At 41.4% G+C, this 25,537-nt stretch overlaps 1 protein-coding gene across 1 annotated transcript in view; it reads left to right on the forward strand.

Moving 5' to 3' along the window:
- enox2 (ecto-NOX disulfide-thiol exchanger 2) overlaps positions 1–25,537 on the forward strand; it is a 195,478-nt gene that overhangs the window by 146,636 nt on the left and 23,305 nt on the right. The window contains exons 5-10 of the mRNA XM_080465987.1: positions 2,477–2,632; positions 13,253–13,459; positions 15,854–16,087; positions 17,592–17,804; positions 21,634–21,740; positions 25,343–25,457. Coding sequence (XP_080322113.1) covers positions 2,477–2,632; positions 13,253–13,459; positions 15,854–16,087; positions 17,592–17,804; positions 21,634–21,740; positions 25,343–25,457 — 1,032 coding nt within the window. The remainder of the gene's footprint in view (positions 1–2,476; positions 2,633–13,252; positions 13,460–15,853; positions 16,088–17,591; positions 17,805–21,633; positions 21,741–25,342; positions 25,458–25,537) is intronic.

Consider the following 25,537-nt stretch of genomic DNA (forward strand, 5'->3'; position numbering starts at 1 on the left):
TTAATGCTGTATATTGATGAACATTAATATTTTTTTCCCACACTGTATTTATTGCTTTTGAAGATCAAAATCGTCAGAAGTGAAATGGAGCCTGCATAATGATTGCTGCTGTTATTTTCTGCTGGTCTGCACCGTCACAATAAACCCAAAATATTAATATATTCAAGCACAGATTAAAACTCAAAGCAAGGCCAAAATTATCTCCTGAAAAAGTAATAGTATTTCAAAAAAAAAAAGAAGAAGCTTAAATAGTAAATTGATGGTGAGCTTATTTGACTCTTTATTTGGGATTGGTGAGTGTACAGCGGATGCGCAGCTATTAATCACGCTAAACATGCTTCCAGTAAAGGTCGAAGATGATTTGTTGTGGAAGCATTTATGAAAGTCTCAACAACAAAAATCGATGATGCTGACAAACAACAACTCAGCTGCACATAAACGTGAGTGCGATCGGCTGTACTGTTAATGTAAAGGAGGAGCGTGCCGGTAAAAGTAAATTGACAAAACAATAGACTTATTGTCAAATTAGTGCTGCTACATTTATTGCCAGACAGAAACGGCGTATCACTGGTGACGTTAATGATTTGTTGTGAGTGGTCATATGTTTAAGCTGTTACTGAGATGTTTCTGTCAGGATTAAACCACTGTATACCGACAATGTTTCCGTGAATGTTGGTCATTTGAAATATTCTAAAGACTTATGAAATTATTGATGGAGTAAGCGCACTAAAATAGTGAAATGAATTTAGCATGAAGCACTAATTGTAACTATATGTGTCACTTTCAGTTTATTTCACTTGTAAGATTCAACATATAAGGGCTGTTTTAAAGAGCAGTCAATTTTAGTATAGACGAGATTAATAATCATATCTTATTCATGTCACTACGCAGCACCATAGAGTGTAAAAAGAAAAGATCCGTGTTTCCAAGTCATAATTACTATGAAAGTAGAATATTTGACATGAACAGTATTCAACTGGCTATTATAGCTTCAACATGGCATTAACATAAGGAAGTACAATACAGTAATTAATGTGGTTAACACACACACACACACACACACACACACACACACACACTTCATAAGAATGAGAAAGACCTGAAATCAATTTGCAACAGCCGTTACTGCTCACCTGTGTTTATTCAGAATTAGCCTTCCCATCCATCCATCCATCCATCCATCCATCCATCCATCCATCCATCCATCCATCCATCCATCCATCCATGTCAGTGTGATGTGTATATAACTGTTATGGTTATTGTTACTTATTGTTGTTGTTGCCATTTGTTTAAGAGATAAAAACAAAATGACAGTAAACACATTCTGAAAATAAATGAGTACAGAAAAGGCTTCAGCAGGAATATCAGGTCATACGAGATGTCTGAACAGAGCCAACAAATAAATCTCTATTTAGGCGCTAATTTCTTGTAGCACAGGAAATCAGTGCGACAGCTGTTGACGTCACGGGCGCTATTACAACATGTTTGAAGATTACGATGTTTGTAATTGAATGAACATAATTCAAAATAAAATTCTCTGAAATTAAGTGATAAAATAGCATTTAATAATGATGAGTTCCCTTTTAGTGATTTCTTCATTTATTTATTTCGTATTACTGAGTTGAGTGATAGGAAAAAAGTCCTATATAATGTATTTTTAATTAAGTATTAAACACACTGTCTACTGCTGCAGCTGTTGCATCGTCACACTGCTGACTGAGAATTTCTTTTTAATTTGCAATCAAACTACAAAGCAACTTTGTGACTTTCTTATTGTAACTGTTGTTTTGGTCTCAGATTGTATACAGAGCATTTTCTATCATTCAGAGAAGTGTCAGAAACTTTGTGTGAAATTGTTAGCCAGTGTGTCACATTGATTTAGTGTCATCTGATAGATGGCAGCGTACATATAATCCCCAGCGAAGCACCGGTACCCAGGTAGTATTCCCCCTGCGGCAAAATATTCAACTCCCAAATCCTTCACAGGGCAACGTTTACTTCTGTGTGAAACATTTCCATACCGGGACACACGATCCTATCACAGCTTGGGTGGTGTCTGTGGATGCTTTTGTTTGTTGGTGTTTGTGTGTATAGGCCTAGGTGGAAATCAAGACGGTAAATAAAACCTTTCTTTCGATGTAAGCTTCTTTGCGATGTCTATACGGTCATCACTCAAGCAGCAGGAGTGACAGAGAAAGAGTGACTCAGTAAAAACTTCTTAAAATATGCATGTTGTTTACACGATGATTTATTCATGAATGGCTGTGTATTCCATTATGTGTGGGCTGCCTGTGTGTCACAGGCACTGACAGTAGAATCACTCAAGGGAAGAGTGCATCATACGAAATGCAGCTGAACAGATTTTGGATGATCTGTACTGGTTAGGTGTTGAGTCCAGCTTTTTGATTGATGCAGACGATGCTCCGTTCTCGGGGAAGAAAACTCCCTTTCATTAATTTTTCTGTCCTGCCTCCAGATTTCGACCCCAACCTGGGCATGATGGCTGGAATTACCCCAATGAACCCCATGATGCCTGGCCTCGGTATGGTTCCCACACCTCTTTCACAGGACTTGCCAGTTATCAAGGAGATCATCCACTGCAAGAGCTGCACCCTGTTCCCCCCCAACCCCAGTAAGTCAGAATATTATGCAACACCCCCCCCCCCCCCCCCCCCCCCATTGCTTCAGCCTTTTCCTCCAGTGCATCCGTCTCCTTTATAATATTAGTGCTTCGGAGGCAGCAGCTTGACATTAACATTCTCGAAACAAGTCCAACTTCCAGCCACATCGTATGGTTTAAATTGTCTCAACTTAATTAATTCATGTTTCTTGAATAGTTGAATAAATTACACATTTCCAGAACCCAGTGGACGTCTTGAAATCGCTTGTGGATTCTTAAAGTAGTCCAAAACCTTCCAATTGTGTCTTAGCACTGTAGGACACTAAGCAAACACTCACATTTCAGAAGCTGTTGTCTTTCCAAACTTTGTCCCACTTTTTATGAAAAATCACGAGACAAAAATAAAGGGGGGGGGGGTCGTCATTTGTCGGGGATGGCAAGAGCAGTGGGAGGCAATGTAGATAGATGAAACCAGCAGATGGTGGTAATGCAACTTAATGGATGCAAACTGCCATTAAACCAAAAAGAAGAAGAGACCAAATAAGTTGTTGTGAGCATCCACTTGTTCTCTCATGTGATTAATTTCCTCATTGAGATTTCAGACATTGCCTTTGTTAAATGTCATGCCTTTTACTGGTATTTAGTCGAGATTCTCAATTCAATCCGCCAAGAAATTAATACAAAACACCAGAGTGAATACAGTCACACGTCAAGGTTTTATAAAGCAGCCTGGTTTCTCTCGGGGTTGTAGAATTTGTATTTTTTTCCAGAATTCACATATTTGGAAATGAGGAAAGCCTCTTTAATGTAGGATAAGGACTAATTGTTAGTAGCTTCATTGTTTAGTATTATCGCAAATAGACATATCAATAACTTTCATTTTAGAAAAAGAAACTTTCTCCTCTGACTTGATAGTTTTATAGTTGAGTCACCCGTAATAACAATCCAACTCCGTCCTCCGTCCATTTTATAGTGTGTAGTTCTCTGCATGCATGTATGTGTTGATTCATTACAAACGCCAAACTTTTCTGAAACAAAAACACATAAAACATTGTGTTTTCACTTGTATCTGTGGTCTGTTAAATGTGGTACTATGCTTCGTCACACGGCTTTTAAACTGCCCCACAAATGTTTTCCAGTAATTGTTATTTTATTCCTTTGTTGCTTTACGACCACTTTACTTTGGGTATAAGTGTTCAAACCCCTGCCATTTTCACACTAAAAACTACAAAAAACATCACAAGAGACAAGTTCATTTGGCCAACACCTCGCTTCGCCAAAACGTACTTCCTCTTTTGTTCTGTCGACCATAATAAGTACAAGATAATAATCATTGGAAGATGTTCACTTCGTTGTTTGCTTGTGTACTTTCTTTCAACCTTTAATTGAACAATTTTTAGTCATTGGCATCACAACCAAATGAATGTTAGTTGTAGAATAAAGTATTTTTATTCACTTTAATCATCACGTTCTCCATCTGAATGGGTCTTAGAAGTAAATGAGCTGCACCGTTCCTCTTTAATATTTTTCCATCTTCCAAGTTCCAGTCATCAGCCTGATCCCCAGGAACTGCATTAGCATTCACACACACAAATCTGTGGAAATTTTCAGGGCAAGTTGCTTTGTGTAATCCGAATAAAGGTGTGCGGCACGAGTTGTTGTTTATATTTATCTCACTACCAACTTCCAATTATCAGGAGTCGGGTAGAGAAGTAGTGGGGGGTCTTTTGATTGATCCCACCTTTGCTTTTCAAATTTCCTGCTACAGGAAAGTCTCTGCCTGGGGACTTTGTCAAACAGGCTTTACATGTCACCTTCAAGGTGAACTAAAACAAAAGCTCCTCACTGCGGGTCGCATTGGGGAGCTTACAATCCTTTAACAAAACAAAACAAAACAAAACACACACACACTTGCATTCTGTTAGGAAAAGCATTGTTTCATTGTTAATTTGATTTATTTTTCTAGCTTTGCCGTAAAGCTGTTTTAAGACATCCCCTCGTATCTGCAGTGTGTGTTGCAGCTCAGGATATAAACTGTCACAATACACCACGGGGAGAAAAGCTGATTAAAAGTTTAACTTCGAACAGGAACATCTTTCTAGCTAGTCCTCGGGAGCACAGCGAGAAATGAACCAGGTTCTCTGTTCAAGGGCGCATATAAACCCTGAGGCTGAATAAGGGATCAGCTTGTCAAGAAATTACCCCACAGCTTTCCAGCCTGTCACAATTACCCTCTGACAAAAGTACAAACTTTCCACCTGTGCTGTTCGTGGCCTTGCGTGCATGCATTAATTGGGAAATCGACGACCCGGCTTATCGTAGTCTGAAACAATCTGTGGCCTAAAACCTTCACTGGTTGGATCCGCGGTGGCGCCTGGTCTCAGGACTTAATCGTCAATCTTTACCCTTCGTTTCCTGCTGCCTCTCTACATCGTTCCACTTCCTCTTCTCTGAACTTTTCTGATCCCCATCTCTTACTTTAGATCTCTTCTGCCCGTCACCTATTTCAGCGTCGCACAAAGCCAATAATCTCTAAGCCTGGTATTTTAAATCGACAGACATCTGAAGAAAAGTGTCTGGACTTGATTGTTCTCATGAAGTTTGAGTAACTCTGTCAGAAGTCTGCAGGCGCCGCTAAAGCCCTGAGAGAATCACCACCTTGTTACGGTGGCCTGATTGTGTGTCTTCATGACCCCAGGAGTTGTTTTGTTGTTCCTCCCAAACTGAACTGCTGGATAAGAAAACTGAACCAGCTTCAAAGGCTTGAATAAGATGGTTTGTCTGGAAAAGCTCTTTTTGCTTTAAATGAACTGAAGTCCATTGGCCTCTGCGGCTATTAATTGCATCTCTGCCTTGTGTTGGCCTCACATTGCCTTCGACCAAAATGGACAATCAGCCTGTCCTACGGCGGCTGACAGCCAAATGCGAAGCTGCTTCGATTAGAGCTGCAATTAGCAATTATACATTTCCCAGGAAGTGAAGTGAAGATTGAAAATGTGGACTGTGCACATTACACGGTGCAAACGATTGCTGATTGATTAACCCATTGTGAATGGATCTCTTCAGAGTAGAACGCAACGCGAGTTAGACGCTCCTTCTTTTTCTTTTCTTTTTTAAGACCTTTAACTGATTAACTTTACGGGGGATTCGATGAAACACTCAGGGGAAAAAAAGGAAAGTACCCGAAGCTCAAAGTAAATTTTCCTGATCTGCTTTCTGGGCATCTTCTTTACATCGAGAGGATCCAGGATTAAGCACCTTCCCGGCATGTCTCTTCTGTTAAGTTATTCCACACACGCTGGTGAGGCGACACCAGGGCAGACCTGGGAAATGCTGCAGGAATCATATATCCTACTTAAAGTGAAAATGCCTCAGGATTCCCTCAAGGAACGGGAGGAAATAGGTGGCAAGAAGGATGTAAGGGAGATACATTTGTGGACTACTGCAGCCTGCAAACCTGGATCTAAAGACAGAAGTGGAATATAAATATATAAATAAAAAACCTTGTGAGGCATTTCCTGCTGTTAGTGAAGGAACAAGGCTTACAGAATAATTTTGTCAAATAGTCCCTGTCAAAAACTGGAGTCTGCAGATTAATATTGTCAACCAGGAAGAAGACTGAGTACTTCTTTGACATCAAAAACTATAAGATATGGTTTTTGACTTCTGATTGTGTGGCGTGTAATAATTTTTTTCATCTGTTTTACCAAAGCAGTTTTGTTTCTCTGTAAGACAGCACTGACATGTGGGTGAGAGGAGAACATTAGTAACAGCGGTGAATCATTATTTCATACAGCGCGCTGTCAAAACTGCTTTTATATTCAAGAAAGCAATGCCAGAGAACAAATGAAGAAAGTATTTATCCAGACAACCTACAATGCACCAGACGTATACATTCAGATTCTGGGACGACTGGAAAATCAGTGGAATTATGAACTGGTGCAGCGTTAGTGATGGAGCTGGTTTGAAGGGTGTGAGAAACAAAGGGAAACCGGCGCTGCCATTAGCTGCATGCAGCCTTTTTTACAAATGTCACAGAGAAAGCGCCGGCGTCTTGGCAGCAAGGCTGCATATGGTGTCCATCACAAGTAGTCATTACCCTCTAGCTGTGCACACTCAACCTGACGCCACGTGAGGCGTCCGCTCTCACTGACCTTTCAGCTGAGCAACAAAAGCCCTTCAGCCCTTCCCCGTGCCTGTGGCCCCTCCCACTCCCCCTCCTCAGTGTGGATAACCTTACCATCAATGCACGTCCTCATCCAGCTCTTTTCTCACTGTGTCCTTCTCGCTCATTGTCAGTCAAAACCTCCCGATCAGCCTTGACCACCCACTCACTTTCTCTGCTGCCACCACTGCCTCCTCATCCATCAACCACTCAAATGGTCGGGAACCTTTGTTATATGTTTGTAAAGACTTTAGGCTCAACATTTGTACCTGTTGATTTACTTTGATTGCTAAATGATTTATCAAACGCTGCGGTACAAAAATTTTTTAATGTACGTCAGAAACATTGAATGTCTGGACACTTTTAAATCCCATTTTAAAACATAACGCATTACTTTAAAATTAGATTTCAATTTTTAATAAATGTAGTATGATGATTATAATCTAGCTCCTGTCCGGAGGGCGTCAGAGAATCATTTTGCAACTATCTTCATCAAAAAAGAAAATATCTTGAAAGAAGAAACATGTTAGAGCATGAGGCCCCGTTTACACAACAACATTTTTAACTGTTCTGAAATGCTGCTTCTCTACACACACCATGGCATAGTTCTGCTGAGAATTGGTAGTTTTCTAGTTGATTCATTGTTAATGTTGATTGGATATTGATCTCTCCCTGTGTGTGTGTGCGTGTGCGTGTGTGTGTGTGTGAGTGAGTGAGTGCGTGGTTTCATTACAAAAACAAACAACAGCACCCACTAATGGCCCAACATCATTTCATGAAACTCAAAGATTCTGTGTTTTTGCTTGAAATGTCACATAAACGGGGCCTGAGAATACAGACGGTGTCGCTCGGTGTTGCAGAAGCTCTTATTTATGCTCTTCATTTGATTGTGCAAGTGAAACTTTGCCCGTTGTGCCGATGACGGCAGAAGCCCAGAGGCATTTTGTTTTTGTGTTCTCCGTCCATCCATGACATCTCATTAATGCGAGACGTCAACAACAACTCTTTTATCTCTCTCTATGATAAACTGATTAGATTGCAGTAACCAAAAGTCAAAGTCACTGTGACTTATTGAAGTATCCGTAGGGTGGAATCTCCTTAACGTGACGTACAAATTTGGCAGACATTTTGGCAAATAAAAATCGTTTTTTGGATTTTTATCAAAAAGGCACTTTTACTTTCGGTTTGTCACTTTTTTATTAAATGTGATATCTCCTGAAGGATCTTTTTAACAGAGATATAAAACTTTGTTCATTCTAGATTTAGTTCATTTTGGTTCATAGGAATGTACCTTTTGCCTCAGTCAAGAAATTATCGACTGAAATAAAGTGAAATATTTTCTAATTAGTTTTGTTGCAACTTTTTTTTTCTCCTCAACAGATGAAAGCAGTGAAGTTTCGGGAGAAATATCAGTAACTCAGAAGTGAGTTAAGAGCAAATTAAAGAATGCTTGAATTGAATTCATGAAACAAACAATATCCTCGAGAAAAACTGAAGAAATGTCCACAAATAGACAACAAGGGCCGGCGGGTTAGATTGTGCTGACCGCTGCTCGGGTGTGTTGTAAATCTTCATGCACGCAGGTCGAGGTTTGTTCATATACTAAACGTGTGTGTGTGTGTGTGTGTGTGTGTGTGTGTGTGTGTGTGTGTGTGTGTGTGTGTGTGTGTGTGTGTGTGTGTGTGTGTGTGTGTGTGTGTGTGTGTGTGTGTGTGTGTGTGTGTGTGTGTGTGTGTGTGTGTGTGTGTGTGTGTGTGTGTGTGTGTGTGTGTGTGTGTGTGTGTGTGTGTGGAGCCCCCGCCCTGCGGCGTCCCTCCCAGGAGAATGAAAGGTGTTTAGCGAGTCCAGGTGATGGATGGTGATGACCCGTGTTGCGCAGCAGGCCACCAGGCCGACACAAAGACAGCCGGCCAGTCAGGACGGTGCTGGACTGTAAATCAGTCTTTTCATTTGCGGCGGTCTCCATGTTAAAACAGGCCGTTCAGTTGGATTCAGGTTATCGTAAAAAAAACTACCAGGAAATTTACGATTCAACAAATTTTTTTGGAAGCATGTTCATTACGACATAACTTCTCCTGTTTTGATCCCAATAAACAAGTTGGCTGGTTATATTATTTAATTCTTTTTTGGCCTCTGGTTAACCTGTTTTTCTTATTTACTATCGTACAGTCATTTTGGCTCTTTACAATTTATAGTTTGTGATGTACTTACTGCAATCTGGGTCCTTTTTCCAGTGCATTTGCATAAACTGTTGATTTACAAGAAACATTGGGATTCAGCTGCACAGCAGGTGTCCGCGAGGATAGTGAACGCATCCCGCTCCTGCAATGTTTCAAACGTTACCATTATACTAACAAGTTTAAAGAGCTTATGACACCAAGACATTTTTGAAAAAAAGCAATACAAAATACATGCATTCACATTATAAAATGTTTTTGTCTTACTGCCGTCATCCACAAGTAGAAAACTACGAAAAATAAGTGAAATTAAGTTGTGATTCTTGATCTCTGCCCATCGACCTTCCTCAACCTCCTCCATCTTGCTGTGACGTCACAGCAGTAACAGGCTCCAGCAGCCAGGCTCTAAACAGCGATGGACACAGGAAAGTGAAGAAGCAGAAATATATTCTGACATTACACACTGTTCATTGTAGTTGAAGATTTTTTCTAAAGAAGAGTATGAGAGTGTTCGCAGGAGCGTTGGAGGTCAGTCCAAACAGATTTGGGGGAATATTGACGATCAACCCAGCAACTATGGCACAAATTAAGACAATCTGAAGACGAGACACCAACAACAATCGTCAAGACGACGTGATTGAGTCCATATCAGTTACCGTGGGAGCGACAGGAACGGTGTGGCAGCTGCCGACGGTCCGTTTGGTGAAGAAATTTCCCGTCGGAGGAGGAAAGAGGGACTTTTAATAAATTAACTCTGTCGTCAATCTGTCCCGTGTCGTGAATGTCTGCGTAAACAGCCCTGCAACATAGACATATGCTAGTAGATCGTTCACTATATGTGTAGAGCCTCTAGTCTACACGATAAGGAACGATCTACTAGACTATGTCTACTAGTAGAGGTCTACTACTATATGTCTATGTATTAGATTGTTCTGTGTTGGAAATCCCTCAAAGAAAAACCGCAACAAAATGAAAACGCAGCATTCCCTGCAGGACTGAGAGGACACATTCCTCCCGCGACGTCACTTCCACATTCCTCTCCAGTCTCCGACCTCCCGGAGAGGGTTGTGTTTGCTGTTCATCAGTGCAAAATTTGAGAAACGGTAAATGTGGCAACATTGCAGGGGGCATCCGATGAAGGCAATTATGCCTTTCACTGTTATTTTTGACAGCGAAAATAATTAAATCAACATGGAATATGGTGTCATAAGCTCTTTAAGGTGAAATTCACAAAATGTTCCTTTCTATTTAAGTTACAGTACGTAGCACATTGGGTTATTGCTGCAATGCACCTGCTCTCCTTTCTCCATCCTCACTGCTCCATCAGCCAGTTGAGGAACCGAAAAGGTCAGTTAATTTGGAGCTCTTTGTTGCATCTGCCAACAAAGCTTTTTCTTGCCAACGCAAGCTCTTTCCTTGTCACCTTTTTTTTTTTCTCTTTCTCTCTCTCTGCTGTCCATCGCAACTCAAAACTAGTTTAATCCACCAACTCTGGAGGTCGCAGGATGAAACTTCTGTCAATATTTTGCTGTAACGGTCTCATTGAAAAGTGGAGGCAGGGATGAGCCACGGTGGCTCATGTGGGGAAACGTTGAAAGACCGACTGCACTGCACTCGCCTGGACTCTGGAACATGGGGTTTTGCTGCAAGTGCATGAAGCCCTCTGCTGAGGTTTAGCATGTTGAAAGTTTGAGGCCAATAAACAAACTGGCCTTGGTTTGTTAACATTCAACATAATTTCTTTCCATTCTCTGTTTTTCTTGTGTGTGTTGTTCCTTTACTATTCATCTATAAACAGTGTATCCTTCAGTAAACTTAAGTTTATCATTGTCCAGAGTTAGTACTTATAATTCCATTACGCTTTCCTATTAACGTTATATAACTCCACTTGTGTGAGTCTATTATAGTGCCAAACATACTAGAAACATGCGTGTGTGTTTGTATTTACATTGCATCCGGAAAGTGTTCACAGTGCTTCACTTGTTCCACATGTTGCAGCCTTATTTCAAAATGGATTTTGTTTTTTGTTTTTTTGTTTTTTGTTTTTTGTTTAGCCAGGAGAACCACATTGGATTGATAATCTCTTTTACAAGTGTGTCCTGGAGAGCTGGGGGGGCCGAGGGTCTTGCTCAGGGACCTCCATGTGCATGTTTTTTGGACTGCGGGGAAAACTGAAGTACTTGCAGGAAATCTGCACACACACACACACACACACACACACACACACACACACACACACACACACGGGGAGAACATTCAAACTCCACATAGAAACGCCCTGTATTTGAGCTCAAATTCATTTTTTCTTTCAATTCTACACACAACACCCCATAATGACAACATTTTTAAAAGAAATATAACTAAGTATTTTGAGGGAAAAATTAATTGAATCCATTTTGGAATAAGGCTGCAAGGTAACATAAAATGTGGAAACAGTGAAAATTCTCCAGATGTACTGTATATATGCAGTTTCTTTGTGAGTCTGTAATAAGATTTCTTTATGTGTACACATGTCTGTGCAAATGTAGTTCCCTCTCTTTGTCCATCCATCCATCAATCCATCCATTTTCTCCCACTTATCCGTTTCCGGGTGGTGAGCCCACGGGGAGGTGGCGCCCGGCGTGGGACATGAACCCACTACCTTGAGATTGCGAGTCTCATGCTCTACCAGCTGAGCTCGCCGGGGGCCCCTTTCTTTGTGCGAAGTACAATTTATTAATATATTTCATGCTCGATGTGTGCATACTGAGCGTTAACAAAATGCCTGTCAGTCTATGTCAAGGGCAAATAAAACACCACGAATGGATGGAGATAATGAAAATCTGGTTGTTAAAATCCAGTCATTCTAAGCTGAAGTGGAGGTGAAGATGTAGAAAGTTAGATACAACAGGAAGAAACATGTTTTTAATCAATATATTGTATATATACCAGACACTTTCAGGCCTAAGACGGCGTAGTAATATTACAAAAGATCATATTCTTTAGATTTGTTGTACTGGACAAAGTTCTTGTTGAGCCTCAGTGAGTTGTCCCTCTCTTCCAGTGTCTTTTCTGTTCCACAGAGACTATGGAGTCTACATATCTGCAGTCAGAGTACTGAAACCAATCTTCAAAACCGTTTTGATCACACTCGATCGCAACACCAAGATATCTAAATTTACGCCACTCAGATGCAGCTCAGTCTTTGTGATCCAGCTCACGTAGCCAAACAAGAGTACTTTTCAGAGTATTGAAGTTTACCGGCCGGGGATATCGCTGATAGTGACTGCGAGGCCTTTCCAGCAGACATCCAGAAATTCAACATCCTCAGCGTTCCACTGATTAGCCGGTTCGCTCCTCATAGACCCCGCTAATCACATTCATCATGGATGAGAAGTCTGATCTATTGGAGATTAGATCAGTCAACACTCATCTGTGTTGAATAAGTGAATTTCTTTCCCGTGCAGGGGACCTTCCACATGAGAGGATTTACACTCACTTTGTGGCCAAGAGATTTCATTTTCATGCTTGGAACAGTTGGATATTCACATTTATCTAAGAAAAGAAATGATCTGAGCATATTGCTCCAAGTTATCATTATTCATGCATTGAGTTTTATGGGGTTTTTTAGGTCAAGAGTGCTATGTTTTAAATATGACAATTGAATTTTGCAGCATCAGCCTGAAAGCCAAGCTTTTGATGTAGTTATGTATAGATTCTTTTTTAAAATTTCATATATATATACATTTTTCTAACTTGGCCATCATTATTCCCAGCCTGGAGGTGACTTTAGGGTTTAATTTGGGATTTTGGTAATCTTTTATACTTACTATACATTTTAATTAGTTTTTGCCTTGTTTTTAGTCCTGATTGGGTGAGGTTATGCTCTGCAGTGCATATCTTCAGTTTCTGTTCAGATGATTGCTTGTTTCAGAAGAAGTTGGTTATTTCTGTTTTGGGTTTTTTACCATCTTTTTATTTTGCAATTTTCTAATGTTCATTTTTTTGTAACTATCTAGGCTTATATGATGAAACAATAAATACCAGGTAATCTTGTGGGCTCAGACGTGTAATTTAAACATTTTCAACATCAAACTGCTGCTTCTCCAAGCACATATTATTTATGCTCAGATTTGGACTTTAATGAACTGGAACAGCTGAATGTTCTTTTTTTTTTTTTTTTACATGTGTGTATTTAATCTATGTAATCTCTAATTCAAGAGCACACTGTTCCATTATTTATATTCCAGCCTTCTCTATGTAATTCGACTCACTGAGGGTTCATAGCCGTATATTGTCTCCTTTCAACAGACCTCCCCCCTCCGGCCACTAGAGACCGACCTCCAGGGTGTAAAACAGTGTTTGTCGGTGGTCTGCCGGAAAACTCCAACGAGCAGCTCATCATGGAGCTCTTCGGGCAGTGTGGCGACATCACAGCCATACGCAAGAGCAAGAAGAACTTCTGCCACATCAGATTTGCTGAGGAGTTCACCGTGGATAAGGCGCTTTTCCTGTCGGGTGAGCCGTCGGTACTCTGAAGCCTCCTTCTCATCCATAAAGTGGTTATTGAGGCTATATTTCACTGTATTTCTGTCAGTTTGAGTATCCGTTCACTGTGAAGGAGCCGATTGGTGGTAAAGCTCCCATCCATATTCCCATATCCAATATTATGTAACGCGCAGCGGGAACTCGTCAAGGCTCACATGGTCATGAAATCCTCCTAATTAACAAAAGTGTGTGAGGACTTGAAGGGAATATTAAGTTGCTCAGAAAAAGTTACTGCATCTAAATTTTGTATGAATTCTGCATTATTTGTGCCTTCTTTTAATTAGCAGAGATCTGATTTGTGCTTTTCTTGTCTGAGGTTCGTCACAGGAAGTTTATTATTTAGAGCCATCCGATCTGCCAAGCCTACTTTAGAAAAAAAAAGACTTCTTGAATCTCAGCTTTGAATGTTTAAATCTGGTGGCCACAAAGATGGAATATGATTGAATTATTAAACGTGTTCCCATGTTTCTGTGTTGACGATATCATTAATAGAACATTTAGCAATGGGGAATCAGAGTGGGGAAAAATGTGTAAAAAAAAAAAAAAAAGTGTTTTTTCTCTGTTTTTCAGCTTTTCTGTGTTTGTAATTCAAGACACTGACAGTATAAAGAGTCAGAGTTCAACCACAGCCTCCTTGAGACCCACACGGGATGAAATAAATGACCGTCATGTCAAGAAAAGTGCCTCCACAAATGGTGTAGGATGAGTTTACGGGTTCTTATCTAATCTTCACCCTCACAGCAGCTTGTGGACTGCAGACATACTAAATCTCTTGCCGCCAACTGATGGGTGTACATTCATGCTTTCAAAATAAAACACACACACACACACACATCTAATCTAGCAGCCGGTTCAGAAAACCTCTGCATCATTGTGTGTTTATGCATGTGCAAATGCCTGTGTATATGAGCGAACGAGTTGAAGAGGAAGGTTCTTGGTTCTGACGGCCTCTCTTCCTCCAGTGAGATGTGGGAGTCCACTGGCCATACATTACAGCAGTGCCAGTGCTGTGTAGTTTCCCCATAAATAACACCCCACACACACTCTCTTACACACACAGTGTGCAAACAAACAATACCCAGAAACGACACACACTCCACAAGGCCCGGCACACCACGATCTCCTGGTATGAAATATTGAGGCTGTGTTAGATTGGGAGCCTGAAGCACAGCGAGCAGACTGAAGGAGAAACTCCTGAACTCTCCCTCATTTCTTTTCCCGTTTGTGATGGCGTCTGTTGCTACCCTCCTCCTCCGGTTCTTTGATGATAGTACGCTGAGCCTTTCAGGGAATCACACTGCGCATCATTATTGTGTCCAGCCAGGGCACGAGCTCTCGGAACGCGCATGAGACACACACTCAGGATGATTTTGACCAATTAAATCACAAACTGGGCATGACTTCACTTCAGGCCGCAACTGGCCATTAGTGGAAATTGAGTAAGGAGGAAAGTGTGAGGAGAAGAGGGGGAGTGGTGAGGAGAAGAGGGGGGTAATGAGGGATATTGTGGTCATTCAGTGCCTCTAGAGAAGTAATTGGCCTCCCCGAGTCTCTGTCGTGTATTGACAAAAGGATACAGGACTCCTGTCCTCCACAAAACCCTACGGCTGCAGTATATCATCTCAAACAAAGGGATCCCTGCAGAGAAATGGGTAATGAAGAGGGCACGAGAGGCAGACCCCAATAAAAAGCTTTTTTCTTTTGTTTCTTGAGAAATACAAATTGTTAGGTGAGGAAAAGGAGCTCAGTCCTGGCAATAAAAACGAAAGAACAAAACTAAAGCTCATTCGTGTACTCTTTTTTTTTTCCGCTATCTCGTTATTCAGTTAAATCAGATTCATGCTTCCGGGCTTGTTTTTCATCTGCATTTCAACGATGTATGGTGCCACCAGTATATTTATTCTTTCTTTTCTGCACTGTGAAAGATACAAAATGTATCATCAATATTTTCCAAATAATCAACAAATCGATGGTTTACCAAGAATCTGACGTGAATAATGAGTTTAACATTGACAGCTGTCCAAAATTGTACGCACCCGGGCATTGCATTGGTAGAAATGACATAAGCGTGACTTACTCAGAATTTGACTGAGGATTGTTGTCACATTTCAGCCTCCTGTCTCTCCTCTGTCTTTTGCTCTCAGCTGTTTAGTAACAAGAGTGCAGCAGGTTTCATAGTCAGAGTTCTGAGCTAAATGTTAATATCAGCAGGCTGCTACTATGACGTTTGGAAGCATGCATTCATGCAAAATGAGCAACACTTTAACTGACTTTAAGCTCTCTGCACAGACCACCATTCCCATTTTTTATCCTCACCTGCGTCATCCCGTTTTCTTCCAACGTGTACGTGTCTTCCTTTCGCAGGTTATCGTGTTCGTTTGGGCTCCAGCACAGACAAGAAAGACACGGGTCGACTCCACGTGGACTTCGCCCAGGCCCGGGACGACCTCTATGAGTGGGAGTGTCGCCAGCGAATGATGGCCAGAGAGGAGCGTCACCGCCGCAAGATAGAGGAGGACCGCCTCCGACCGCCTTCCCCTCCGCCCATCGTGCACTACTCCGAGCACGAGTGCAGCCAGTTGGGAGACAAGATCAAAGGTAGAGACATCGACTGTGTTGATTTGTGAAACATGACAGACACGCATGACAAAGGTTTGGTGATTGATCAAATACAAAGAAACCATTTATGTAGTTCATCTGCAGAAGGTCCAGATGTCTCAATAGAGATGATCACCTCAAAAACATGTTGATTTTCAAGATGGAGACTATTTTGACTTGTTTCTATTAAAAGAATTTTCTATTTGTTCCAACCTGACAGTTTCTGTGATGGTATTTCTTTTATTTAGATGCTTAGAATAGAAATCAGACATATTGGTGAGGAGATAAATGTACTTTTCAAGGTTTTGCATTGCATTCATACAATGAGCATCTGAACAGAAGCAATACTTAACTGAAGATGGTAAATCTGACTAAGCACCCCTGATGTCCTAACAAACTCTGGGAATTTGTTTTTAATAGACATTACACAAAAAGCTGTAAAACACTCTATCAATTTACACTCCGCCCAGCACACGCTCCTCTCTTATCTCACTCTCCTCTTCGCTCGTCCCCGATATTTCCACCACTCCGGCCTCCTTTTCTCACTCTTCTCCTCGACTTTCTGGTTGAGTAAACTTGTTTTGCTAATAAGCAATGACACTTCCAGGTCTCAGTCACAGTTGCTTGATAACAAAATGGCTGTGAGTTCTCCTGCCTCTCGACGGTCTGCGTGAGTCTCTTCCACCTCTCCGCTCGCCGGCCTCGCTGAGAGAAGCTGCAGCGCCGCGTTAACCAAGGATTTCTTTTGATCACCTTGGATTGCTGTTGTGAAAACTCACATCCTGGCTATTTGCTGAAGATTTAGGTTTACTATTTCCTGAATCATTGCCCAGAGGGAAAAAGGGATTTAGCTGTTTTCATTTCCAGTTATTTTCTTGTACTCCAAACCCTGTCCGTGATGACAAACGCTGACGGGGAGAGTTTTTATCCTGGACACTTATAAATGGGTTTCATCCTCACGTTTTCACGCGTCTCTCTCCAAACCCTTCAGCTGTCATTGAGGTCATATGACAGTTTATCATATTTACAGCAAGACTGCAAACTACAACATTTACAGGAGAAGACTCTTGGATATTTCATTGTATTTATCCCCAGAAAGCGTCATTAAAATTGGCTTTACATTGCGATTCTTGTAGTTTTTCGTTTTAATTGCAAAATATTTGCAATTTGGAATAAGCTCCTATAAACCTGCAAGATGCCTCCATGTCTTTTTTAAAAATGCCTGAAACCTTTTTGTTTGCTTCTCTCTTTCACAAATTTTATGCTGCATTGTCTTTAACTCTTGTATTGTAGTTATGTTTATTCTATCTTGCTTCTCTAATATTTGCTCTTGATTCTCATTATTCTGTATTTGTTGCTGTATATTTTGTAAAGCACTTTAAAAGACTGTTGCCTTGCCCAATAATATTCATACACCTCTCATGTTTCACTGCACTACAGTTTTGTTGTAAATTGTAGTTTCTTTATTAACTACAGATTTCTCTTTGCCCTCATCTTTGTGCAGACGACGGCAAGTTTGCCGAGGCGGTGCGTGTGCTCCTGACCTGGCTGGAACGAGGTGAAGTGAACCGCAGAAATGCCAACAACTTCTACTCCATGATCCAATCATCCAACAGCCACATCCGGCGGCTGATGGGTGAAAAAAGTCAGCATGAGAAGGAGATGGAGGAGGCCAAAGAGAAGTTCAAGACTGCTCTGGCTGGCATCTTGTCTCAATGTGAGTCTCGACAGCACAGACACACACAGCACGACATGTAGCTGTATAATGATAGAGACATACTCTAAATGTTCTTGAGTAGGCCAAAACAACAACACTACTCCTTATTGTAGTAAAAGGAATATTAATCAAATATTTTCCATTTTGGTTCAGTGTAAGTTTCAGTTTTTAGGAATAGACACAACATTCAAATATTGATGGCAAGACACAATCCACACAAAAGCCGAAGTGTCTAGTCTACTGAAACCTACTAAAAAGTAAGTAAAACACTGTTCTCAGCCTCCCACGCAATATATGCATACCTACACCGTGCCGCTGTGAAGGTCTATGTGTGTAGTGGCATCTTGTACGCTGCCCTGTGATGATTTCTTGAGAGGATGGCTCAAAGGTAAGTTTAATTTCTTTCTCAAGAGTGGGGATGTCCCTGTAGACCACCAGGCGTCTCCTGCTTGCTGTGTGTTTAAACACCTTTGAAATAAAAAAAAATAATAATACTGATGTTGTTGGTATTCATGGGAGAAGAGAAGACTGGTGTGGAATATTATTACACTTGTCTTCAGATGAAAGTTGTAAGTAGCCCCATACGTTTGCTCGAAGGAATCAGTGGAGCCCAGTCCTGTACAGCCAACGCATGCTTAACGTATCCTGGAGCCAAAGGCAAACATCCAATGCTCAGACTGTACTCGCCTCTGACACCTCTGGCTCTGCAGCTGCGAGTTTACACCGCAGCCTGCAGCGTTTAGTTCCACACATCCCACAACATGCATGTTAAATTGAATGTAAACATCCTTGAAGACATTCTTGAGTTTGTGTGTCACAGATTGTTTATCAGGTAAATACTATGCGCAGAGGACATGGAGGTGGGTTTTTGCTCTTTAGATAAGACAACAGAAACACACACACACACACACACACACACACACACACACACACACACACACACACACACACCCACTTACCTACCTACCTGCTGTCCCTGTATTAGCCATCCATGATTATTCCAGCCCCAAACAAACACATTCCTATTCATGACTTTTGCTTTCCATTTGGTGCATCGCCGGACTTGTTCATGATAACTCACCTCCTTCAGGGAGATTTTACAAGTCCCAACTGGAAGCAACCTTCTGTCATGACATATAAAGCTTGTGTACTTTCTGGCCCACCACCCATGCAAGTCTGTGTGTGATGGAATATATCACCGGAAACACCGAAAACTTTTGGCACTCAATCTTTAGTGGTGTCCAGCCATGCATATAGTTCTCATTCCATGTGGCCAGATTTTGAGATTTTGGCTTCTGAGGTTACTGCTGCTACCTCACTCCAGCAAAAGTGCAGAGGATTACATTTTTAGGGGCTGAAAGCATTGATGGAAATACATTTTAAAACATCAAAGGCATATTTGCTTTCCAAAAACAATGACCATTTTTCTAAAGATAATTGACAGACCTCGCTGTGAAGACTTTCTTTTTGAATCACCTTTTACTATAGTGAAGCAACTGGAAAAATAGAAAAAGCTTTCTATCATATATATACTTGCATATGGGCTCAGAGGCCTGAAAGTCTGTCTATATTCGTGCCTCTCCTTCTACTATCGATCGGTTCCATCAAATTACAGGGTGCCGGGAAGATGCTATTGATCCCTGAACTGTTCTGTCTCTCTCCACTCTGCAAACACAGACACATTCACCCTTAACTCTTGGTCTTATTGACTCCATTGTGTGTACATTAGGACCTCTGAAATACACAGACCACCCACATACAGCTCTCCATGACCACCCACATATGAGCTGATAGGTACTGTTAGAGGAATGACTTGATATAGTGCGGTCACACATCGCATCAGTGAAGACCTGGGAGATAAAGGTGGTTCCTTCTCGGCTGCCCCCTATAAGACCGTTTGACCCACCGAGCTCACTCCCGGCTTAAACTTCCATACTGTCGCCAACTGTGTAGCTGCAGCTGTGCAAAAGGCTTAAATCAGCAATGAGGAGGATTTAGTGGAATCTGTTGGTAAGACATAAACACCCAAACTGTCACCTTCCTCATGGGCATCAGAAAGACCTGTTGAACCTGTCATTAGCCCATGGCAGTGCAACATTGAAGGGGACCAACTTGTGTGGACGTGAAACGCTGATTCTGACATGTAGAAAACATCTGTTGATGGTTTCAGGTGAAAACAACCTCACAAAAACACAATATTTCTGCATATCTGCCCGATTTCTCCACAATGCTACTCTTTAAAAGTGAAGAATGGTGTGATAGTGCTCCTGTTAATTTTCTAAAGAAGAAGGTTATCTGGGCAAAAAAAAAGTGAATCGGTGCCTTTGTTTTATTTCAACAACTTGAGTGGTGTCCTTGAGAACGCTTCTTAAGAATGTACCTCTGTGGCGAAGCTGCACAGTGGTCAACAAAGGCACAGACACAGTGGATTATTTTTGGCAGCTGGCAGTTGCTCTGCAAAATTGCCTTCATTAAACAATACGCCTGCAGCTACAATTCTGCACAGTGCTGAGTTATTGTCATGCCTTCTAAAGAGATTTGAAAATAAAGGAACATTTAATTTCTTCGTTGCACATCCTGGTGCCGTAGAAATACTGTAGAATTCACTCACCACAATGAGTTTTTGAAATGTTTAAACTTTGGTAACTTTGAGATGATGCAAAGCTCCAGTCCATTCATGATGATCCAGCCTCTACTAAGAAAAATCTGAATATTTATAGAATATAACAGGACAAACTGTTTTTAGATGCTTAACAAATATCAAGATTGGAAGTAAAATAATGAGTTGAAAAGTCACGCTGCCGGTTTAATAATGAAGTTCACATTATAATAATTAATAATGTAAAATTTCAAGATTGATCAAGTTCAATTTTCGTAGTTTGAAATGAACCGCTAAAACAACTGTTCACAGTTCTACTATTATTTGAAAGAGCATACTGCTTATATGGTCATTTATTGGAAAAAAACAATGTAGGCCATGTTAATGTCTTCTTATTTTTAATGGTTTATTGATTCAGACAGCTGGAAGCACTAGAGGACTGACAGCTGCCTTCTTGACCTGTCAGATGATGTGAACACTTGCAAGTCATTAATCTTCTGTCACACACAGACAAATCTGGACTTTCATTGGCTGAAGCTTGTCAGGTTTAGCTGTCGCTATGCAGGGATGAAGGAATAATTTGGTCTCCTGAACGTGGTTCCAACAGGCTGTTAAGACATTTTCCGGCTAACGACTAATTGGCCGCCTCCTTGGTGGTTCCGCAGCACATCACAGGGTCACAAGGGTTCATCCTTTGGGCCCCATGAACAGCTGTGCTACAATGAATGATCCAGTTCATTCATTTTAATGTGAATCCAAAGTTGATAGTCAGCCAACATTGCACTTTCAGCTGAAGAGCTGCACTGTTCATGCGTCCAATTAAAGTCAGCACCACCAGGCCTTAAGGTTTGAAGGGCACCAAGGCTTTCTTCTGCATGAACCAGGATGTCATGCATATTTCACTGCCAGTGAAATGGAAGTGCACAGAGTGCATGTATGATGTGATAAAGGTTTAGCGTGTGCGAGCTATCTGATCAGCCGTGTGCAAGACGATGCACTGGCATCAGCCGGTAAGTAAAACAAACGCATGTACATACATGTAAACACACACAGACATGCGCACAGATCTTTAACTCCCTAGTTGACTCCACTTTGTCGCTCCTCTGCTCCTTCCCAACTGCCCTCTGTCTTTCTCTCTCTCTCTCTCTTTCTCTCTTTCTTTCTCTCTCTCTCGCTCTCTTTCTCTCTGTCTCTGGATGGTCTCTGGTCCTTCCCTGCATCCCGCCACAGTTGAACAGATTGTGTCTGTATTCCAAGCCGCTTCCAAACAAAAGGCATGGGACCATTTCTCCAAAGCTCAGCGCAAGAACCTGGACATGTGGGGCAAACAAGCAGAGGTTGGTACTCTTTGATTTCCTTCTGTTGTTCTCATAATTAATGGAAAATTAGATCTTAAAATATTTTGTTCCTGTTTCATTGTAAAGCTTTATCTTCGAATGATAGTTTAGACTGTCTCACTACATTATGATAGGCAAAAAAAAAAGACGTGATAAAGCACAAACAATTAATGGGCAAGTGCAGAGTCCTTGTTTTGTAAGTACTTTGAAAGAAGCAAGGCTGCAGAACAGATGCCTGCTCACTCCAGCCAGTGTGAGATCCAGACACAGACTGAGGTCAAAACCCCTGCCCCCCCCCCCCCCCCCCCCCATTCCTCATTCCCCTTCCCCTTCCCCTTCCCCTTCCCCTTCCCCTTCCCCTTCCGGCCCCGGTAAAGGGACACAAGCTGCTGGGTGAGTTTGTTTCCATCTCTAAGGGTGTCCAGAACACAGGTAAATCTGTTCCAGCCTTTTTCCTCTGCACCTCTGAATTCGATGATGTCTTAAGTGAATTATTAAAGTGGATCATCCTGAGTCCTGAAAGCATATTCATTTTCCAATGTAACCACATTTTGTCATCCACGGTCTGCTCACCATTTTCTCTCGCTGCCAAATGGAACATTAATTGGCATGATGATGGCTTGTATGAAATGGAGGGTCTGGAGTGTTGTGCAGTCCTGGGTTTAATGGACCTCATATGAGCATATGTGATTGGTAAGTTTCTTTGAACCCCAGTGCGAGAAGCCACAGATTTCAGGAGTAATTTGGATTGAAATGAAGACATGCTCACACAGTAATGACAGAATGTCACACGGCAGGAGCAGCTATCACCTCGCATGAAAGCCTCTTGGTAAAGGTAGGTATTGCAATGCAAAAGTGTTGCTGGAGCACTCAGATTTGCTGCAGAATTACATAAATAATCAAACCAGTAACCATCAATTTTACCCTTCCAGAACAGCAGTTATTAGATCTTGATAATAGGTTGTGTGAAGATCTCTTCACAAACACTTGATGAGTAAGTAGGAAGCTGGTGGACGCATATTTATATGCAAAAGCATGATGACACGCCTGCTTGGACAAAATCAGAAAACACTTTTGTAATACTTGCTCAAACTTTGAGGGTCTCTCAGAGATACAGTCAGTATAGGGTGACTCTCTTCCACATATTATTGAACAAGTTTTAAAATCTATTGTGTGGATGAAAGTGAGTGTACACCAGGGCTTTGGGACTTGTCCTTCCTTTCACGGTCTTTCTTCATCGAGTTACTATTTGCACACTGCTCCAGAGAGTACTGCACCACCGTGAATGCAAGTGAAAGCAACGATTGTAGCTGGACACGCTACTGCTAATCATGCCCAGATTCAAAGGAAAGAAACGGCTGCCAACCTTGTTTGTAGTTCTTTTCTCCTTCAGCTGTTTCAAACTGAAAAATGTCTGAGAGACTAGATTTTGTCATTCAGTAAGAGGCCACGCAGTGCTTTCCCTTTGTCCATGTGTGTTTTAGGGTGCCATGTACGGAAGCATAAAAAGTCATTTAAAATCAAATTGTTTGGCAAAATTAAACTGAATCGAGACATAAACCTGAGAGCCTGTGTCCCTAAACAACCACGATTCACTGCTTCTCCTCCAATGTCAATCAACTCTTTGCTTTTGTAATGTTATGCTTGATCTAAACAAATAATGATTTTATCTGCATCAATCATAGTTAGCAGCTAAAGAGTTACTAGGGAACAAACCAAACTCGTAGCAAAACTACTGGACTTACCTCAAAATAAATTAGTTTTAATGCTGCATTTAGATTTGGGCTCATTAGGTAACTTGCTTATACATCCAAAATAAATGCACCTATATTTAGTTTTCTGATCACTTATGTGAAATACATTTGTGTTTTCCTAGATGTTCAATTGCTGCCTTTGCTTTAGCGGATTGTTGCCAGGTTTTAAGAGCGTGCAAAGTTTACCTGCGATGGAAGCTGCAGCCTCTGGTTATATACGAGTTCAGACATAACCCATACATTCTGTGTAAACTAAAATTATATTCTTAAAGTACCAACAACAAGAAAAGCCTCATGGAGCAGCAGAGGTGGGTGCCCAGACCGTGAATCAATATTGCTACAGTGATAATTATTTTCCATCACACAGAATAGCTTTAAAAAGTACTGCAGCCTAATGCAGGGTTGTGTTTACATTGATCACACTGATCTGCCTCAGAGGCTCCAGGGCCGGCAGCCACTGGTCAGTATAAACAGCCTGGGTGAGTAAATGAAGCCGTTTGGTGGTAGTTTGTCATCAAACACTTAGCTGGTTTTCACTCTCAGCCATGTTGTGTGTTCAGTTTGATTCTTTGGGCCGGAGGTGGAGCAACAAGCAGCGCCGAGTTGCTGCCGTCTCCAGGTATCTTCAGACAACAGGAACTCCCTCTAACTGTGTGTGTGTGCGTGTGCGTGTGCGCGTGCGTGCGTGCGTGCGTGTGTGTGTGTGTGTGTGTGTGTGTGTGTGTGTGTGTGTGTGTGTGTGTGTGTGTGTGTGTGTGTGTGTGTGTGTGTGTGTGTGTGTGTGTGTGTGTGTGTGTGTGTGTGTGTGTGTGTGTGTGTGTGTGTGTGTGTGTGTGTGTGTGTGTGTGTGTGTGTGTGTGTGTGTGTGTGAGACCTTTGCCATGACCTCTGGCTGATAACGTCAGCCAGCAGATGGTTGTAAGTTTTACTTTCAGGCAGGTATTTACTATTTTGAAGAGTAGTTTTTAGCTTGTTAGTCATTGATAAAAACATCCATGATATAGATTACTGTGAGTATGCCACGTTGTACTTTATTATAGAACGTTCCACTATTTTATCTCAGGTACCTGTGCATTACGCCTATCGATATTTAGGCCTTGTATTTTACTCTGGCAGAAACACAATTTTACAACAAGATTATAAATGGGAAAGGTTTGCAAGTACATAGTTTCACACATTATGTCCCAGCCTTGTTTGGATATACAGTAAATGCTGTATGAATGAAGGATTTATTTATTTTTCTAACACACACCTGGACGTTTGCTCTCATTTACAATTCAGCTAATTCAACAAGTTGAGTTCAATCTTGAAACTATTTTGAAATCTGCTTGTGGTTGACGACCTCCAGATGGATGTAGTTATTAGTAATTCTGTCTGTGAGGAGGAAATGAAACTGAAGGATTCGTATTAAACGGTCGTTGCTTGTGTTTTCAGATGTGCATGAAAAGCCAACAGTAAACTCGTACGATGGTTTGTTGTTATGGAATCGTCTCTCGCTAAGTTATGGAGCTTTGATTTCATGTATTTCATTTGTGTTTCTGCAATAACGTGCTGTTGCTTTTTCAAGTAACATTGAAAACTGTAAGATCTCTTTATCTGTGCAAAAACATTGCCCTGATGCTTTGCCAGAGAAGGAGCTGAGCCTTTCGCACTGAGACCATCCTTTTCATCTTTGTTCATCTGCACTCGTCTGCTCTGTACTGATGTGTGAAAACTATTCCTCATGCTTCACATTAGCAATGAAAGAGGTTACTTGACTGATGATGACTGTCTTTCTAGTTCAGCCCCTGCCTAAATATGCATCACCAATGAGTTTTGACTCGCCCCGTATCGCCCTGTGTTTTCCAGGAGATCCGAAACATGCACAACGAGCAGCTGATGGGCATCAGACGAGAGGAGGAGATGGAGATGTCTGATGATGACATGGAGGATGCCCCTGACAGCAAGGACTCCGTAGACTCAGGTATGCATATGCATGCATGCATGCATGTAAAGTATGTGCGCTTCTGCACTCCTGCTATCCTGACAGGACAAGCACAGATC

Source organism: Lipophrys pholis, assembly GCF_963383615.2.
Source record: "Lipophrys pholis genome assembly, chromosome: 6".
In the NCBI taxonomy this organism is placed as follows: domain Eukaryota; kingdom Metazoa; phylum Chordata; class Actinopteri; order Blenniiformes; family Blenniidae; genus Lipophrys; species Lipophrys pholis.